This window comes from Vigna unguiculata, chromosome 8 (genome assembly GCF_037176805.1).
Source record: "Vigna unguiculata cultivar grain cowpea cultivar isolate G323 ecotype 2 chromosome 8, ASM3717680v1, whole genome shotgun sequence".
NCBI lineage: Eukaryota > Viridiplantae > Streptophyta > Magnoliopsida > Fabales > Fabaceae > Vigna > Vigna unguiculata.
The window spans coordinates 31398403-31419251 of record NC_140799.1 but is presented as its reverse complement, the minus strand read 5'-3'; the positions used below and the strand labels follow the sequence as shown (position 1 = coordinate 31419251).

The following is a 20849-nucleotide window of genomic DNA, read 5'->3' as shown; positions in this document are numbered from 1 at the left end:
TCCAACCATCAATATCACACTGCTGCACTCGTATCTCCCAAAAGTGTTACACTCCTCACATGCCACTATTGTATAAAATCAAATCAAAACAATCTTTAGTCACACTTATTTCGCGTCACAGAAAAAAATGGTAAGTGAGAAACAATGCACATGTAACCAAATCTAAGTTTAGCTCGCATATAATTTTTTCAAGTTAATAAAATAATATTGTAAGTGTTATTTCTTATTTTTCATTATTATTGTTTTCCCAAAAGAAAAGCGCGGCTCCTGACTGCAAAACTGCGCGCAGGTGCGCAGCGCGTGCGTTCGTTTACGTGTAGAAACCCCATTGGTGACCGCTTTACGTGTCGCAACATGACGAAGGGTGCGCACTAACTCCAGCAGGTGTACGTTAGCACTGACTTCACACTTTTTGATTCCCCATCCGTTGCAGCATTCCATGATCCCTCAACTAGCATGCCAACCCTTTCTTCTGCATAAAATACAACGTTCTCACAGCCATAGCTTCCACCAAATTTAACACTCTCTCTCTCTCTCTCTCTTTCTATTTCTCTCTCGTTCTTTCTGTTACGCTTTCCACCGCCTCGCAAACGCCATTTCTGAATTCGGTGCTGCTTTAGCAGCTGCTGCTGCTTCTTCTTATCGTTATTTTATTTATTTTATTGTTCTTTGAATTAAAAAAACTACTTCTGGGAACTCACGCTGCCTCCACGTTCTGCGAGGGGTCAATTGCTGCTGGCCTCGTCGTCATCGACTTTGGACGCACGTGCCAGATTTGAACGGAGTACATCATCCAATCCGCAACTCTCGGGACTGAACTAGAATACGCAACACACGGAGCTCCATGGCGGTTACTGTTATAAGGCAATAGCGTCTTTGTTTTTTGCTTCAGCGACGGAGAAGAGTGGTTCGTCTTCGCACGTGAGTGGTTGCACCTCCTTCGTGTGTGTTAAAAGAAGAAAGGTTGTTGTTGTTGTTGAGGTTGTTGGGATCACGGTTATTGAGTGAAGGAGGAGTCAGATTTTTCTGAACATGCCTCACAGAGCGACTTACTTTTTCCCGAGGCAGTTCCCGGAGAGGGGTTTGGATGAGTCTTCCAAGCAGAGATTGGATCATGAAAAGAGAAAACTCGTCAACTCTATCAAATCATCTGATACGACTTTTGCATATGAAAGCGACGCGCCGAAAAAGCCAACACCGATTCCCACGCCTGCTGCTAAAGACAACGACGACGTCGTTTTCTCATCCGGTAAGCAATCCGCAGTCTCCGACCTATTCACCGGTGCCGACAAGTTCCGCACCAAGCAGAAGCAAATCGCCGCCTTCTGCGATTGGTTGATCGACAAAAAGAAGGACATCAACCGACCTAGTCACCGTTTAAGGACCTATCCGAACGACGAGGAGGAGGAAGAAGATGAACGTGAGCTTCTGCTTCCACCGCCGCCGCCGCCTGCGTCGGCGGCCGCGCAGGTGGTGAAGGATGCTGTTGACCGGAGCTTCGATCGGCAGGTTTCTCTCCCGCGGTTGTCCAGCGGGAGCAGCTACGCCGGAAGCTTGTTCACGCTGGACGGCACCGCCACATTCTCCAGCGACGTTACGAAAGACGAAACGTCGTCGTTTCAAGTCTTTACTGAAGAAGACGCGAGAAAAAGGAAAGAAGAGGAAGAAAACGTAAAACTCAATACGGCTCAGAAGTATAAGGAGAGCTACTACCTGCAACTGACGTTGGCGCAGAGACTCTCTTTTTTAGCAAGCCTCGCTTCTGAACCTGTTCTCGCACTCGACGCTGGTCCCGAAACCTGGGACGCTGAATCCGTTTCGTATCGTTTATGGGTACGTACTTACTATGGACAACGAAACGAAACTACACTTGCTGCAGCTGTAGATTATCGTTTAGTAACTTGTTCTTTTGGTTGATTTTCAGGTGAGTGGATGTTTGTCGTACACGGACAAGATATCTGACGGATTTTACAACATACTGGGGATGAATCCATACCTGTGGGTGATGTGCAATGATGTTGAGGAAGAAGGGAAGCGTTTACCGACGCTGATGGCGCTTAAGGCGGTTGAACCTAGCGAGACTTCCATAGAGGTAGTTTTTTTCGATAGACAAGAGGACTCTCGGCTTAAGCAGCTTCAAGATAAAGCTCAGGAGTTGTATTCTGCTTCGGAGAACGCGTTGGTGCTGGTGGAGAAACTCGGAAAACTCGTTGCCATATGCATGGGGTAAGATAATATCGTAAGAGTACGATACACCGTCCTTTTTACCTTTTTTACGTCCTTTTTGATTATTATTATTATTATTTTCATTGTTTTTTTGCTTATTTGTGTTGAATGGTGTGTGCGAAGGGGTACGTTTCCTGTGGAGCAAGGAGATCTACACAAGCGGTGGAAGTTGGTTAGCAAGAGGTTGAGGAACTTTCACCAATGTGTGCTTCCTGTTGGTAGCTTATCCAGTGGACTCTGTAGGCATCGCGCGATTCTCTTCAAGGTGAAGAATATGATTCTTTGTTGTTGTATCATTTGAAAACGACGTGTTAGTCTTTCCTATTGATTTTCGTAATCTATATTTACTCATTTCAAATAATTAATTATTTTTATTTGGGTTTTTCGGATGTAGAGATTGGCAGATTACATTGGTTTGCCATGCCGCATTGCCCGAGGTTGTAGATACTGTGTTTCAGATCATAGATCGTCCTGCCTTGTCAAGATTAAAGATGACAGACAGCTCTCAAGGTTAGCGCAATGGTCCTTTTTTTGCTTTGTTCTTCTGAGTTTTGTTTTGATACTAAAGTTAAACAAAATATGTCTCTGTCCACGTACTTTTGCTTTGGTGATAATCGTAGCGGGTCGCTTCAGTTGTTATGATCATTTTTACTTTTTCTTGCCCCAGAGTTCCATTGTTAATTTTACCTGTACCTTTTCATAATCATCTAGATTTGCCGGGTTTCATTGTCCTTACAAATTTGTGGATTGTTAAGTTGTATGTTTCACCTTTCTGTTTTGATTTTTTGTTTCAAAATTTTGGCTTCAGACCGATGATTTATTGAGATTGTTGAACATTCAGTTAACTGTTATAGTCTTCTAGATCACCTTATCAAGAACCTGACGTTTATTTCATATTTTCGACAGAGAATATGTAGTTGATCTGGTTGGAGAACCAGGAAATATCCTTGGGCCAGATTCCTCAATTAACGGAGCATATGCGTCATCAATACCTTCCCCATTTCAAATTTCTCATTTGAAAGAATCCCAATCTCCATATGTGGATGCTACAGCATGTTCTCAATCTCTTGATAACACTTATTCAGGTGTGTTGTGCTTTATATATACCTGGAAATGTGGTCTTTCTACTCCTTATTTCAAGTACATAATCCATGTAGCCGTTAATCTCGATACATTCCTTCAGAGGCCATTCCTTTTCTCTGAAGTTTTTCTTAGTTGTTACTCAATATCTTGCAGGCTTTGTACAAGAAGATCAACGAGTTGACGAAACTGATCGACAGAAAAATAATAATGGCTCTATTTATTCTGCAATAGATCAAACTCGTGGAGGTACAGAACAACCTCTATTTCCTTGTGGCTTGAAAGGGAATGATAAGGAATGTGCTGTTCTGGGTTTATTAAATTTTCCTCCCATCTATGAAGGTGTTTCTGAAGATCTCGACGAAGTCTCTGGAGCACCAATCCATGAATACCCTAGGCTCAGTAAAGATTCAGTTGTAGTTATAGAAGCTTCCAAAGAGATCGTTGTAAAGGGGAGTTCTGGGGTAAAAAGCATCTATAAGCAATCTATACTGAGCTCATCCACCGAACCAGAACAGGAACACGTAAAAAATAAACTTGAAAATCAGGGTGCTGGTAATATTCCAAGATACTTGAATCTTGAACCGTCACTTGCAATGGACTGGCTTGAGATACCATGGGACGATTTACGAATCAAAGAGCGTGTTGGTGCTGGTAAATTTTCTGCTTCCTGTTTGTTTTTTAGAGCACGCGACTAGCCTGGTGACTTCGAATCTAATTTATCTTCTCTCTGTGTAGGATCATTTGGGACAGTGTATCGTGCTGAATGGCATGGATCGGTAAGTTTTAATACGTACTTATGCACAAACACGTTGGTGAATGTTACTTCGTATTGTTTTTGTAGTCCCTAATTTCTTAAGTCTGATTGATTGCTGTTGATTGCATGATGACTTTATTGTATCAAACCAGTGACATATCTCGTATTGTCTCCCTGAATAAATATTTTCAATACAGCTTATTAATTTTCTATTATAATTTTCACTCATAATGGTGTACTGTGGTTTTAAAATTGCAGGATGTTGCTGTCAAGGTTTTAACAGTTCAGGATTTCCAGGATGATCAGTTGAAAGAATTTCTGAGAGAGGTTAGTTTCGTGTCGCCCCTAAAGTTATATCCCTTTTTGTATCCTTATGTTGAGTACAATAATGTTGGGAATTCATTTTGCAAAAACACTTCTCTGGTTCCTTATCTAATGGGGCAAACGAAGCAAGTTAATATTCAAGTTGATATTTTCATTGTTTTTAGGTTGCCATAATGAAACGAGTTCGTCATCCAAATGTGGTGCTTTTCATGGGTGCGGTTACTAAACGTCCACATCTATCTATAGTAACAGAATATTTGCCTAGGTAATCCATCCAACCCTCTTTTACAGTAAAATTATATTGAATTTCCTTTCGTAATGGTTTTAGTTGAGTGTCTTATTGTTGTTTCCTGGTGCATTTATGACAGGGGCAGTTTATTCCGCCTAATTCATAAGCCAGCATCTGGTGAAATTCTAGATCCTAGGAGAAGGTTACGAATGGCTTTAGACGTGGTTTGTGCCTGCCAGATACTGTTATTTTTCTTTGATCAATTGGATATTATATATTATGATGTATGATAGATACATAATTTATCTGATTGCAGGCTAAAGGGATAAATTATCTCCACTGTTTGAAGCCTCCAATTGTGCACTGGGATCTGAAAACCCCGAACTTGTTAGTGGACAGAAATTGGACTGTCAAGGTATGATGGAAACGATTGCGCACGCGAGTTTCTCACCGAGTTTTTGTAAAATAATTGTGCTAATAAATGATTTTTTTTCCCTTTCTTGCTCAGGTGTGTGATTTTGGATTGTCCAGATTTAAGGCGAACACTTTCTTGTCATCAAAATCTGTTGCTGGAACTGTACGTTTCTTGTTCTCAGATTATGTACATAAGCATGGTGATGACAAAAAAAATTATGCACGTTAGGTTTGAAAATTATTTGAGTAGCAATTTCAGGTTTGAAGTAAAGAGTTCAACTAATGTTGCTGACATGAGTGCTCCTCGTTCAAATAGACAACAGTCCTGTCATTTCTTATCAACGTTTCCTTTATAAGCTGGTGTTAGTGCTTAGTTCAATTATATAATAGTGATTCAGATAGATGGTTGATACCAGTATGTATGGTTGTCAATTGTTTGATGACAGTTCGGTCTTTGGGTAGGGATAATGTGTTTTTTTCAGGTGTGTTTTAAGGAAGTGATTTTTTGTCAAGCAAATTATCTGGTTTAGTAGGTTCTGCATGTTGGTGTTGATAGATGCAATTTTCTTTCAACAAAGTGGTCATTCTATTAATATTTTGCAGGTTGAACTTTCACTTCAGGTGCCACATCTTCAATAAGTGTGTAACTCTCTTAATTTTATTTTCAGCCCGAGTGGATGGCTCCAGAATTTCTTCGTGGAGAACCTTCAAATGAGAAGTCTGATGTTTACAGTTTTGGAGTTATCCTGTGGGAACTTGTGACCCTGCAACAACCGTGGAATGGACTTAGCCATGCCCAGGTAAATTTTCTGAGCATTCAGGTCTGAATTTGTTATGCTTAAAGTTGATTTTTCTTGCTTAATAATTTCATTTGAGGTATCACTACAAGAAATTATAAATTTAAAACTTAGCAGGAACTATAACGGAACGAGGCGTAATGCAAATTGACGTAATTCGTCAGTTTTTTAAAGTGATATTTATGTGTACGTTCAGGTAGTTGGAGCTGTCGCCTTCCAGAATAGGAGGCTTGCTATCCCTCCAAACATTTCCCCAGCGTTGGCCTCTCTCATGGAAGCTTGTTGGGCTGAGTAAGTGTTATATTTGCCATTTCTTCTGTTTATGGGAATTTCCGAACTACCAATAACTCATTTACATTAATACTAACAGGCTTTTTTGTGCGTTATTATTGCACTTGGTTTATTTTGCATTTAAGTAGTTGAGTGAATGAATTTCATTTTGGAATATTGTTGAGTAAAGGATTAGTAATTTTGATTTTAGCCTTCTGATTTAGAATTTGAGTTGGTTTGTGACGGTTGGTAATTTTTGCACAGTAAACCTGGTGATCGGCCATCATTTGGAAGCATAGTTGAATCTCTAAAGAAGCTACTGAAGTCACCCGCTGATGCGATTAAAATGGGAGGGAAATAACATATGTAGTAGGCTGCCCATAATTGAGGATTTTTGTTGATGAAATTTATTAACCTAACCCTCCCTTGTTCATGTACTCCTATTGATGATGGCATGAAGCCCTTTTGATTGTTTCTTGCAATTGTATATCGATCGGTTCATTCATGCCAACCAATTTCCTGTGGGCAGCAATCAAGTCTGTGGTAACTTTTAAATCATGACCTCAAGCTCTTTTATCTATAGCTTTGAGATCAATAAAATATTTTGCAACTTGGAATTTCTCTTCTTTTTTTTTTTTTTTTTTCAGTAGTAATCGTTTTGGCATTCTGTAATCTCATCTTGTCTGAAGCTGATAATCCCAAATCTGGAAAAGCTATGATCTTTCCATGTAGCTTTCATTCATTCCAGTGGTGAACTTGTTGATTTCTTCTGAAATCATATTATACTGAACAATGCAAATTAGTTGCAGGGTAGGATGTAATTGAACATAACTCTAACGCCTCGTAACACTGCGCAGATTTGGAAAGAACGTTTATACATATTTCGTTTTAAGTGTAATTAATTTTATTATAAATATTTTGTCAATATTTACCACTAATCGATAATGCTTCAAAACATAACCTAATAACCTAATAATTATGTTTAATTATGTGTAGTTTTGAAAAAAAAAAATTGTATGTATTCAATGTAACGATTCAATTACAACTTATAAGTGCTATCGATAAATATTCAGCTCATGGGAATAGTTCATAAAGGATAGAAATTTATATATGTACAGGTCTCCTAATAATATGAATTTTTTTAAAAAGAAAGTATTTTAAAAGAAATAAAGGACCAACTATTACATAACATAAATATTCATATTTATACTATAAATTATGAATTCAATTACACATCTTCATTGCAGTCTCAATATCACTCTACATTACATTTTTTTTTGTGAACTTGAGGAAACTCCCATTTTGATATATCTTTCCTTTCGTTGGTGGAGCTGGAGAAATATCATGGAAAAAAAAAAAGTGAAAACAATCTCTTAGGGGAGACTTGTTACATGTTTTGATGTCACAATTCAAATTCAAACTAACAGTGATAAAAAGGTCAATTCATATTAAAAAGAGTTCGTCTTAAAAAGAGATGGATTGGATTAAATTTTAATTCATTAATTTATTTTGGTTCATCTAATTGAATCAATTAATTTGATAAACCAAAATATTAGTCATCCCATTTTTAAAAAATTAAAAAAATTAATTTTATATAGTATATAATAATATAATAATTTAAATTATAAATATTTAAAAATTAAATTTTAATTATTACATGTAATATAATAATTATTTTATTTTATCTAATTAAAAATATTAACTAATTAATTTAAAATTTAAATTATTTTATTATATTAAATATATTTCTAATATTAATTTTTATGTATAAATAAACAAATTTTAAAAATTAAAAATTAAAAAATTTTGAAAACAAAAAAAGTTTAAAAAAAAAGAAGAAATTGATGGATTAGTCCGGTCCGATGTTAGCCTATCTTATATATAACAAAATATGATTATTGTTCATGGGTAAGTCTTCCATCCATTTTTTTAATCATGAACGAATCGAGTTAAAAGATGCTGAACTAACCTATTTTATTACTCCTAATTCAATTACTATATTACTATATTTGTGTTGTGTTTAAGATTTTGTATTATTGATAGTATAACTAGATCAGTAAATATTTATTTAATTATTTTCTTTCCAAAAGTGATGAATACTTTAATAAAGTAAAACCCAAATTTAAAATATTTATTAATTAAAGAGGAAGCACATTAATTAAAAGTGTATAATTTGATGATTATTAAATTATAAATATATTAAATTCGTGAAAATGATTTTAGATATTAAAATTAATTTGTATTTTTCTTAATGTTATTATAGTTGTTTAATAAATTATTTAAAACAATTGTCATAATTTCTCGTCTAGAATATAAAATAGTTACATCCTTGTGATAATTAAAAAATAAAAAAAAATTGAAACATATTTTCCTAAAATATTTTATATCATTGAGAAAATCATTAAAAAAATAATGAAAGAAAAAATATTAATTAGTACTAAAAAGATATTTATGATGGATTTAGGTGAGTTTTAAGCCTTTCTAACACATTGAAATACATTCATTTTTATTTTGATATTTTAAATATGTCAAATATATTTTTAAGGTAATGCAGTAAAACAGTGTAAAAAATGAACAAAAATGTAGACTTTTTTTTTCACACATAAAAGGGAATACCCTCATCCTCCCCTCAACTTTTTATATCCCATTTTTTTACTCAAACTTCTAAATCGAAAAATGAAAAGTACTTCATATTTGTTAGCCACATTTTCTTTTTTCTACAGTGTACATGTGGATCCAAACTTCCTATAAAACCTCCACTCAATCAATATTGAACTTATGAATTTACATGTATTCATCAAAATCAAAATATATTTCAAATACTATTATCTCACAAGTATATATAAAATTGAACATCTTAAGATTTCTACATCGAAGAGATTTTTCACTTTAATATTTGAAACGAAGTAATTGATGTTTAACTGTTCTACCTTCTCTCATTTGCACCTTAATTTTAATTAGTAATTTTGACTAATTATTTTTTCTTCAGATAATTTTCTTGTTGAAGTATAAATGAAAGCCCCGCAGGCGCAGGAGTAGAAGAAGAAGCAAGAGGTTCTTCTCTGCAATCAATGGATAAATCGAAAGAGAACTGGGCCTCGAACGACATCGTTTTGCAGATGGGAATGGTCGTGGTCATGTTCCTCTTCTACCTCTTCATGCACAACGTCCCCAAGAAGCTCTGGTCTGACCTCCGTCTCCGCAACCGGGCCGACATCCAAGCCAAGCGCCACTTCGTCCAAGGGGCCCAACTCCTCGCCCGAGCCCGCGCCTCCAAATCCAAGGCCCTCGCCAAAGAAGCCCAGGCCCAGGCCCAACGCGCCATAGCCCTCGACCCCCGCGACGCCGCCCCTCACCTCCTCAAAGCCCTCGCCCTCGATTTCCTCGGTCTCCGCTCCGCCGCCCTCGATTCCCTCGACGACGCCCTCTCCCCCCTCGCCGCCACCTCCCTCTCCCACTCCGAGCGCGCCGACGCGCTCCTCAAACGCGCCGAACTCAGACTCGCCTCAACTCAGCGCGCCCGCGTCGACTCGGCCCTCGCGGATCTCTCCGAGTCCGTGAAACTCAACCCTAACAACGCCAAGGCTTTCTTCGCCCTCGGAGACTGCTTCGAGCGGAAGAAGATTAACGACGACGCCGTTAAGGCCTACCAGCATGCTCTCGAATTGGAACCCCAATTGCTCGTCGCTCAACAAGCCCTACACAGGTTGGATTCTTCGCCCAAAACCAATTGAGATCTTGAACCGGTTTTCATGTTATCGTGTTCGAGTAACAGTTTCATCTTCGCTCAATTGTGTTTCACCGATTACAATTCACACTTTGAGATGAAAATCTTTAGTTTTTGTGATAAATTGTTGTCTTTGAAATTGGAAGATCGCAATTAGGTTTAGGTTTTGGTGATCGTTTGTTTCTGCTTCACTTTCACCTTTGAAGAAGTCGCCGAGTCTGAATTGTGTGACTTTTTGTTGGGAACCATTGAAATTAGTAACAATGAACCACGTTGGAATTTTGTGTAGTTGAAATTAGTGATAGAAGAATAAGAAAAATCAAGAGTTTGAAGAGAAAGGTTCTTGCACGATCAGAGAACAGAAACAAAATTTGATGTCTAATATTTAAATGGACAAAAATTATCAAAAAGAATATATCTTGTGTTTATTATTTTAGAATTCAAACGTAAATAAATTACCAGTGAATAGAAAATAGTGACGAGTGACACGAATTAAACCTATTAAAGATTCACACATTTTCTTGCATCAATATTAAGTTGTCCTGTAAAATCTATTCACATGGAGAACATCCACATGCTTGGAAACATCTTAGAAAATTCTTAATCATTGAATTCATTCTATAAGAACTTTATTTCATAATGACATCACACTTAAGTCAATATTTATCATTCTTCTTTATATCACCTTTTCTTTGGAAAACAATGATTTGAAAATATTATGAAAATGACTAATGGAAGGGTTTTTAAAGTTACGCCTAAACAAAAACTACAAGAGAAATTTCATAATAGTGAAACAATTTAAGTCGGGGATAACTTATTTCCATCATAAGAATTTCTCGAAGGACTTTACAAATAATACATAAGATACATTAAATACTTTGAAGTTGAATTTGAAATTAAGCTTTTGATATTAAAAGTTTATGCACAACATCGTCGGTCACTTGATATACAATAATGAGTACCTTTTTTGTTAAAGTAGTTTTTTAGGTTCAATTGTATGACAAAAAAATCATGTGAGTGAGATAAGAGAATAAAAATAGTATCAATCTGTTAACAATCATTTTATTCTTATAAAATTGTAAGAATAAAATTGTATACAGGTGAAATTTGTGTGCAAATTAAATGGACATATTATAAAGATAGACATATATAATAATCGATGTTGAGAAGCGTTGGGTGAAAATTTTATGATGATAAGATCTTTATTTCATAATGATAATATACTTAGATCATTTCTTATCATTTTTTTTCCTATAACTTTTTATTTAAGATGACATGAAAATCTTTAAGAAAATAATTAGAAGAGTTTTTAAAATGACACTTTAACAAAGTATGAGAGAGACTCCATAAAAGTGTTGATATTAAAACGACTTGCACCGAAGATGACTTAGTCCTCATGAAAATCTCTCAAAGGACATTGCACATAGTGCTTTATATATATATATATATATATATATATATATATATATATATATATATATATATATATATATATATATATATATATATATATATATATACTTCATAAATAAATATTGAAGGTGAATAGCAGATGATGGAAGATAAGAGAGAGAAAATAGTATCAAACACTTATGTCAACAATCATTTTATTCTTAGAAAATTGTATTAAGGTGGGACTTGCGCAAATTGAATGGACATACTATAAAGGTAAATATAACAGTTGATGTCATTGTCATGTGAAAATAATGTCCTCATACTCATGATAAGACCTTTCATAATGATAATACACTTAGGTCATCTCTTACCATTGCTCTTCATATAACTTTTTATTCAAGAAGACGACATGAAAATCTTGAAAAAACAACTAGTGAAAGAGTTTTTAAAGTTACACCTTAGCAAATGAATGAGAGAGACTTAAAAAGTTTTGATATTGAAACAACTTGTGTTCTAGATGACTTGTCCCTTCATGAGAATCTCTCAAAGGACATTGCAAATAGTACATAGGATATATGTATTTCAAAAATCTTAAAGGTGAATATGAGATGATGAAAGATAAGAGAGAGAAAATAGTACCAAACACTTATGTTAAAAATTATTTTATTCTTAAAAAAATGTATTAGTGTGCAGCACGTGCACAAATTGAATGACATACTATAAAGGTAAATATAATGGTTGATGTTACAAGACGTCATGTAAAAATATTGTACTCATGATAAGACCTTTATTTTATAATGATAATACACTTAAGTCATCTCTTACCATTTCTCTTCAAGTTGTTTGATATTGAAACAACTTGTGTTCTACATGACTTGCCCCTTCATGAGAATCTCTCAAAGGACATTGTAAATAATACAAAGGATATATGTATTTCAGAAATCTTGAAGGTGAATATGAGATGATGGAGGATAAGAGAGAGAAAATAGTACCAAACACTTATGTCAAAAATTATTTTATTCTTAGAAAATTGTATTAATAAGTGGAGTTTGTGTGCATATTGAATGGACATACTATAAAGGTAAATATAACGGTTGATGCCAGAAGACGTCATGTAAAAATATTGTACTCATGATAAGACTTTTATTTCATAATGATAATACATTCAAGTCATCTCTTACCATTTCTCTTCCTATAACTTTTTATTCAAGAAGATAACATGAAAATCTTAAAAAAAAACTAGTATAAGAGATTTTAAGGTGATACCTTAACAAATGTATGAGAGGGACTTCATAAAAGTATTTGATATTGAAACAACTTGCATTGAAGATGACTTGTTCCTTCATAAAAATCTCTCAAAGACATCGAAAATAGTGTATATGATATATACTTTAGAAATCTTGAAGATAAATATAAGATGATGGAAGAGAAGAAAGAAAAAATAATATTAAACACTTATGTCAACAATTATTTTATTCTCACCTATTTATGTGGGGATATGTGTGCTAATTGATTGAATTATTAGTGAATAGAAAATAGTGAAGATCAACAACACTTCATTCTATTCAAGTTTGACAAACTTTTCTACCTAATATTTGGATTTAATATTATCTAAAATATAATTACAAAATCATTACACAAAAACAAAGAAGGACTTCGTACGTAGCGTGCAAGACACTTTGAAGACCTTGAAAGTGAATATGAAGTTAACCTTTATATATTATGAACAACATCATGAGTCATGCAATAGTTTTCCAAGTCCAGTTATAGAATAAAGAAAATAACATGAGATAAGAAAAAAAAAAATGGTACCAAACACTATGTCTTGTTACTGACATCTCATAAGTGAAAAATGAAAAGAATTTCATGTTGGTTGAATAAATATTAAGAAAACAGAAAACAAATGCATAATTTTTTTTTTGAATGGTAATAACTAGAGCGTAAACTATTATGAGACACTTTTTTAGTATTTATTCCGTAACCATCAAGTTTATTACAATGAATCACACAAAATTTACGACTTACACTTTTGATAAAATATAATTAAAATAACTAATGACAATAATTAATTAATTATATTTAACGACCATCATGATTATGAGTTAAAATACCAACCAATTTTTTCTTTGATCATAAAACTACAAGGGTAGCTTGAATTTGGGAGTAGATTTAAGAGTCCAAAAATGGTGAAAATTAAGAAAAAAAAATGAAATTGTTTGAATTAAAGAAAAAAGTAAAAAGTGAAAAAAAAAATAAAAAGTTTGTGAATAATTTTATTAATTTTTAATTTATTCTTTATATTATATATATATATATATATAAATATATATATATATATATATATATATATATATAATAATCAATTAGTTTTGAATTTTAATATAATGACACGAGGATTTCTTCGTACATTTCGTTGTTATGTGTTTATATATTATTTTATTCTTTGACTTTTGCACAGTCCAAACATTTTGGGACGTTTTCTAAAGGTTTAATTTTGTTTCTGGTTTCCATTTTGGAGTTAAGATCTCAACTTTGGTACCCGAATTTATAAAAGTCTCAAATTTGTCCATTTTTTTGTTAAAACGTCTCAAGTTTGTCCTTTCTGTTAAGTCTGACTAGAAGACGTTAAATGAGGTGTCAGATATCAGTTCCTGGATTTTTTGAATTTATTTATTTATTTTTTTTGAATTTTTAAAAAAAAATCAAAAAAATTGCCACGGTCAAGCTGTCATCGTGTCACGTGGCAGTGACAAAGTGATGTGGTAGTGACAATGACACGTGTCACTTATGTCATTTCCAATTTCTCAATTTGGTCCCTTTATTTTAATTTTTGTCTCAATTTAGTCTCAATTTTTGTAAAAATTAGTAATTTTGTCTCTCTTCAAATTGAAATCAAATTTAATTTCTATATAAATGTACATAAATATTTCCATCAAAATTGATATTTCAAGTAAATATTTTTAACCAAATTAAGTTCATTTAATTAATATTTTACATTGAACTTTATTTAAAATTGTTTTAAAGTTGTTAGTAGAAAATAATGTTAGTAGAAAAAAAATTCATAAATTAACTAGTTTATGTAACAATAAAAAACATATAAATTTAAAATTTGAAAACAATTTTAAGTAAAGTTGAATGTGAAATACAATATTAAATAAACTTAGCTATGTTAAAAATATATAATAAAAATATCAATTTGAATAAAAATATCAAATTTAATAAAAATATTTGTATAACATTTATATAAAATTAATTTTTGTTTTAATTTGGAGAAACACGAAATTGGATTACTTTTACAAAAATAGGGACTAAATTGAGACAAAAATTAGAATACATGGACCAAATTGAGACCAAGAAAATGACACCTGACATAATACTGACACGTGTCATTGTCACTACCACATCACTCTATCACTACCATGTGGCACTACGACAGCTTGACACGTGGCAAATTTTTTTATTTTTTAAAAAAAATTCAAAAAATAAAAAATAAAAAAATAATAATAAAAAAATTGAGGAACTGACACGTGACACCCCATTTAACACCGCCTAACCAAACTTAACAGAAAGGACAAACTTAAGACGTTTTAACAAAAAAAGGGACAAATTTGAGACTTTTAAAAATTCGGGTACCAAATTGAGATTTTGACTTCAAAATGGGAACCAAAGACATGATTAAACCTTTCCTAAATTACTTTTTCTTGACAGATATATAGTTAAACATCAAAACCAAACTAAAATGTATAAAGAGTATGATTGTCATACATTTTCTTTTTATTTTAAATATGTTGAATTTTTGTAGGTGTTTTTTTTTTTTATATGTTTTTCAACTTTCTTGCTTTTAATATGGGTATTTCAACTCATACTTGAATTTTTAATGTTGAAATTTTGTATATAAATAGATTATTAACAATAGTAAATTTTGAGCATTAATGTTGAAAAGTAAAAATAATATACTCAAAATTTATATATTTTATTATTATCATTAATATAAAAAAAATAATTGTGTACTTTAATGTAATTATATTTATAAAAGAAATTACGTATATCTAATAAATTATTTTTTATTTTTTCAATTTATTGAGTTTGTCGATAATTAAACCAAATACATAATTTTTAGTTTTTTTTAATGTAAATAATCATATTTTGTATAAGACATTTATTTTTCATTTTATTTTTCAATCTTGTTTTGATTAATCATTATTGAAAACTAAAATTCTTATCGAGTAAAATGTATTTTCTATTATTAACAAAGAGATCAAATTTGAATGGTTAAGAGCATCTACAATAAAATAGTAAAGTTGAAGTTTTAAACTAGTTTTCTTTTGAATATGATATTAAAAATTTAGTAACAAAATACTTGATGACAAGTGAAAGTAAAAAAATCATGATAAATGTTATCATCTTTCTTTATGTTTTTAAATCCTATAATTATTTGAGTTTTATCTCTTAAAAAATAACATTTTGAACACTTATATTTCAAAAATTTGAAAATATTATTAGATTTTAATAAAAAACAATGAAGAAGAAGTAAAAAAAGTTGAGGTGTGTGGGGGACTCCTAAAAACAAACAAAGTTCTGCCACCAATTATGAAGATTCACTATAATAATTATGATTTGTATATATAAGATACCATTATACAACTTCCAACACATAACCTTGTTGTTCAACATTTATGATTATCTTTTTTTATTATATGTCACTTAACTTTCTCATTTCTAGTCCATATAGAACTTTAAAGTCATGCTTAAAATTCCTAACTATGATTTGTTATAGTTTTTAATATTAAAAATTGTTGCACTTACTAAGAAAATGGCTTTTACGTTTGATATTTTAGGTTTTTTATGTCTATTTTAGGTCAAACATAATTGTAGAAAACGTAAATTTACGTCTCCTAAAATTCCTGAGGTAAATTTATGTTTGTTGACAAAATAACAAACATAAATTTATGTTTATTTCATTCATAACAGACGTAAGTTTACATCGGTTGAACAAATAACATACGTAAATTTACATTTGTTGCATTTGTAATGTACAATTGATGTAGAGACAAGAAACATAACTTTTTAGCCTTTTTCTATATTTTACATCAAATTTACGTTTGATACAACAATAACAGACGTACTGCTAATGTCCTAATAGACGTAAATTTATGTCTGTCAGTGCAATAGTAGACCTAAAGTTTTTAGTTTTTATTTTTATTTTAAATTAAATTGGTTTGGGCATGAAACAAAAACCTAAAAACTAGAAAATATCCAAAACAACATATACATTTCGAATATAACATTTTCAGTACATTTTACAAAATCAAAATAAATATCTAATGATAAAAAAGGTAATCTAACTTGAAAGAAAAAACTAATCAAAACTTAATCATCTACATGCTTGAAGAGATAGCTTGCCCACTCTCATCTTATTTCAGTCACATTCTCCTTTGATATGGGTGAGGGATTACTAAATACCATTATGTATAAAGTTTCTCAAACCATACAATTCATGCACAAGTTATAAGTGTTTACGTACCGTTGTCCAATTTCTAATGACTCGTGCTCTAATGGTAGTTTTGATCCAATACATAATGTAGTACCCATATTGAAAGGAATTACTTTACTTATTACGCTAAAATAATAGACGAAAAAATTAATATCGTACAACTTCTACACAAAATAATTAATTTAAGTTGTGATATCTAACCTAAAGATATATAAATTGAATTTGTCTTTGTTTGCTCCTGTATAATAATTGACTTGTTGCAACCACAACTCTAGCTAAATTGAAGACACCTTAGTCAATTACTAATTGGATGAAAGTTTTAACAAACTAGTGTAGAAAAGCCTTTAGTTTGTTGTTGGGTTTCTTATGAATGGAATAAAACCAGACAATTAGGTTTTTCAAGAATGAGGACTATTAATTGTCAATGAGACCTACAATGAAGAAGAACTGGTTAGTTTAATAATTACCATAACATAAAAAAATGACTCACTAATTAAGACTAATGGTTCAATGTATGGAGCAAAGTAAACATGTCTTAGTGAGGTGGTAATCCATGATGCCATATCTTTTGTGGTTTAAGCCCTTATGATGCCATATCTTTGAATGCTTTGAGGCTAAAAAATTCCATACATTCCGCACTCATTGCATCCATATACCTAAGACAATGAATTATACATTAAATGTAGTAATTTTAATATAGTAAATATAGAGGACACATTACTACTTACATGCACCAAATTTGGATGATACAAATGTTTATAACATCTTGTCTCCACCAACCAGCTTCAATGCATCAGAAAGGGTAATGTAAAATGGGACATGACATTCGATTACAAATACTCAAAAGTCCCATTGTATCTTTATTGGTTTTCTATTCAACTTAGGAAAAATGTCGACAAGGTTTGAAAGAGGATCATCCTTTGTTTCCGTCATGTCATCATCTTTATCAATAGTAGGGTCTCACACCTTTTATCATGTCGTCATGTTGTCACACTTTCTTCCATTTGTATGTCATGTCAAGTTCTTTGCATTTTCTTTAATGGCAAACCATCGTTTGAACCTAGGTATTATGAGAAGGTACCACAACACCTTACCAGGAGGACTATCTGTTCCTTCATTAACATTATTTCCATCAACTTTCTTTTCAAACTATGATAACCTACACATTGGACACACCATCAATGCAACAAACTTGTCTATATACAATACACAATCATTAGGGATACATGTATATTCTTGCATTGGACATATAATTTTCTTTGCCTCTTTATTACAATTAGGTGATATGATATTTTCTGGAAGCATCTCCTTCAATAACTCCAACAATTTTGTGAAACTTTTATCCGTCCATCCATTTCTTGCTTTTAAATTGAAAGATGTCAAAGTTGTCGACAAACACGTAAAATTAGCGCATCTTGGATAAAATTGTTCATCTGAATCGGACTTCAAAATATTATATAAATGAACTCTTCCAAAATTTTCTTCACCAACATCATGTACTATGTCCTTTAAACGATCATTCATTCATTTTTCCACATATTTTGTTGTTCATGATGTCGTAGGGTTGTTTAATACTTCTTTATGCCAAGTTCAAATTGTATAACTCCTTACTAAATTGAAGATCAATAAGTGATAATGCATTTTGCCCAAATCCTGACGTATCTAATTCAAACAACGAACATAAGGACACCAATACGCCTCGTTCACAAAGATAATGTATTCTTAAGCATATTGCAAGAACTCATAAACTCCTTTTTCATATTATTTACTAATGTACGTGCATTCATCCAATTTTGATCCTACATTGGTAACAAATTTCATCAATCTCAATTTTTAATTATCACAAGGTGAGACCCTATCCATTTAGAAAAAAAAAATCATAATTCACTAACATGTACACAAAGAATTTTATCATTATAAATTTGATAAAATTTCAACAATATGTAACATTTATCTCCAAAGTACACAAAATAAAGTGGTCACTCATGACCATAGTCAAGTAGGCATCCAAAGAACAACACAAAATTATTTGAACCAAAATTTTATCAAATTTATGCATAAACTTACAATGTACAATATTAATAAATTATGAAAAAAAAATTTAAATTGTCCCATGAACAATTCAAAATTTAATACAAACAATTAAAATTTAATTATTTGCACTAAATCTCAAACGAGAACTAAGGTTCAATTAATGTTTACATCTAAAATTTTAATAAATCTTAATATAAACTAACAATGCACCTTTATAAACTTACAATGCACCTAATAATAATTTATAATTTAATGAAATTTTAAATTAGTCAAACATCTAATGAATCTAAGATAATTTAAACATAAAACATCTAATAAATCTAAAATTAATATATCAAACAAAAATCATCAAACTCACATTTTACTCAACAAAGGAGGATATTCATGCAAAACAATGATTAAGTTCTTCTAAAAACAGTCACACACATACGATAAGGATGTGAAGCTAACCTCAATGAAGAAAAATATTCAAAGAGAAAGATGTTTTCCAATACACCACACACGAAAATGGCCAAACACAACTTTAGGTCACCAATGGAACACCTAACACCCTCCAAAATTTTGTTGTCATTGACAATACACTTTGCCTAGAGAAGAAAGTGAGAACTAATTCATGTTGTAGGACTTTTTTAAAGAATTTTACGTCTGACAAGTGCTAGACGTAAATTTTGAAATTTATATTTAACCCTTATAGGTGAAGCATAAATTTATGTATGACATAAAATCAACAAATATAGATTTAGGCTGTGTTCACTTGTAGGAGAGTGATTGAGAGAGAGTGAGTGGATGGGTTTGAGTTGATTTAAGGGTGAAATTTGTGTTGTTTTTTTTAAGGGATTTAGAAGTGATGGTGAGTAAATTTAGAAGTAATTTTTGTGAAAGTTTGGGAAAGATTTGATTGATGTGATAGATTAAAAAATATGTTTTAGTAGAAGTAATAATCAAATTATCACTTAGCCCTTAGTTAAATTAGTATTGTAAATTAATTTGTTAATTTTTTAAAACACAACAAATGAAACTAAAAAAAATTAATAAAAAGAAATCGTATCCGATCCAGCCTGGAACGAATCCAAGAGCACATATCCGATCCAGCCTGGAACGAATCCAAGAGCACGTATCCGATCCAACTATCGAATCCAAGACCAGGTATCCGATACAGCACAGTGGGATCGAATTCTTCACACATGGGATCAGATCTGGTTTTCTCCGCAACAATTCTCATGGTTGCAGCGAGTCATGGTTGCAACGAGAGTGTGTTTGCAGCGGAGAGAGATGAGAGGGATAAATATGTAATACTCCAAACCAATCCCACCAAATTTTCGCATTATGCCCGCGATTTACAAATATGATGGATTCCTGGCATCCCCGCTCTACCATTTGCAGAAATACCCTTAAACGAACATCACAAAATGTCTTATTTCTTTCCTCGCAAATTTACTCCCTTTAAAACGAAACAACATTACATATGATATTTACATGTCAAACTAAATTTTAATTATTTAATAACAACAAAAATGTCATTGTGCATGGTTAACGTCTAATCGCTGTGCTGTGGATCAAACGTAAATTAAGTGATATGAATGATTGTTATATTAGTGTTACTTTCATTAAATTGTGACATTATGTGTGAAAAAAAGATAAAGTATACTGTAATAGGTTTTTTTTATTATATAAATCAATAATATATACAAATAGAACTTTTACTGCATCTGTGCTGATTTTTTTTTAATTCATAAAACATCCAAAATACTAAAAAGGCTTTGTTTTAATCAAACACAATTTTATTTGGCATTGAAGCTTTCGAATGAACCTACATGAAGCCACAAAGACAATTTTTTAAAAGAAGTTAGAGAATTGGACATTTACTTTAAAAATTTAGTGACTTTTGTTTTTTCAATCCCTTAAGTAACTTTTCATTATAGTGTTTTTATAATTATTTTTTACCACAGTTTATATAAATAATCGTCTTTCTTAATATTTTTAGTTGTAGAACAATTTACGTATGGGTTGAAGTAACTTAATTAGATCTCTTGATCATCCATTTTCTCACTGTAAAAAGTTTTTATCATTTTGAATCCATACTCCATATTTCACAGACTTAC

General features: G+C 31.9%; 2 protein-coding genes across 4 annotated transcripts; both read left to right on the top strand.

Moving 5' to 3' along the window:
- Positions 1-308: 308 nt before the first annotated feature.
- LOC114194189 (serine/threonine-protein kinase CTR1) lies at positions 309-6714 on the top strand. 3 transcript variants are annotated; one of them, XM_028084284.2, is made up of 16 exons: positions 329-1833; positions 1925-2226; positions 2350-2491; positions 2621-2736; positions 3133-3311; positions 3463-3555; positions 3649-3960; positions 4045-4085; positions 4322-4390; positions 4552-4652; positions 4756-4840; positions 4933-5031; positions 5125-5193; positions 5699-5830; positions 6024-6118; positions 6362-6714. In XM_028084284.2, the coding sequence occupies exons 1-16, from the start codon at positions 1033-1035 to the stop codon at positions 6456-6458; spliced, it is 2733 nt and encodes a 910-aa protein (XP_027940085.2). In that variant the 5' UTR covers positions 329-1032; the 3' UTR covers positions 6459-6714. The 3 variants fall into 3 exon arrangements, with proteins under 3 accessions (XP_027940086.2, XP_027940084.2, XP_027940085.2); XM_028084283.2 differs by having other exon boundaries at positions 324-1833; positions 3463-3960; XM_028084285.2 differs by lacking the exons at positions 6024-6118; positions 6362-6714 and having other exon boundaries at positions 309-1833; positions 3463-3960; positions 5634-5830.
- A 2322-nt stretch (positions 6715-9036) lies between these two features.
- Positions 9037-10112, top strand: LOC114195051 (uncharacterized). Its single transcript, XM_028085447.2, has one exon. It carries the CDS (start codon positions 9169-9171, stop codon positions 9829-9831), a length of 663 nt encoding a protein of 220 aa, XP_027941248.1. The 5' UTR covers positions 9037-9168; the 3' UTR covers positions 9832-10112.
- Positions 10113-20849: the final 10737 nt, after the last annotated feature.

Excerpts from the sequence above, each read along its gene's own strand:
- LOC114194189 (XM_028084283.2), top strand. The coding sequence starts at position 1,033 with ATGCCTCACAGAGCGACTTACTTTTTCCCGAGGCAGTTCCCGGAGAGG. Across the intron at positions 1,834-1,924 it reads CCGTTTCGTATCGTTTATGG|GTGAGTGGATGTTTGTCGTA; the intron begins GTACGTACTTAC and ends GTTGATTTTCAG. Across the intron at positions 3,312-3,462 it reads TCTTGATAACACTTATTCAG|GCTTTGTACAAGAAGATCAA; the intron begins GTGTGTTGTGCT and ends AATATCTTGCAG.
- LOC114195051 (XM_028085447.2), top strand. The coding sequence starts at position 9,169 with ATGGATAAATCGAAAGAGAACTGGGCCTCGAACGACATCGTTTTGCAG.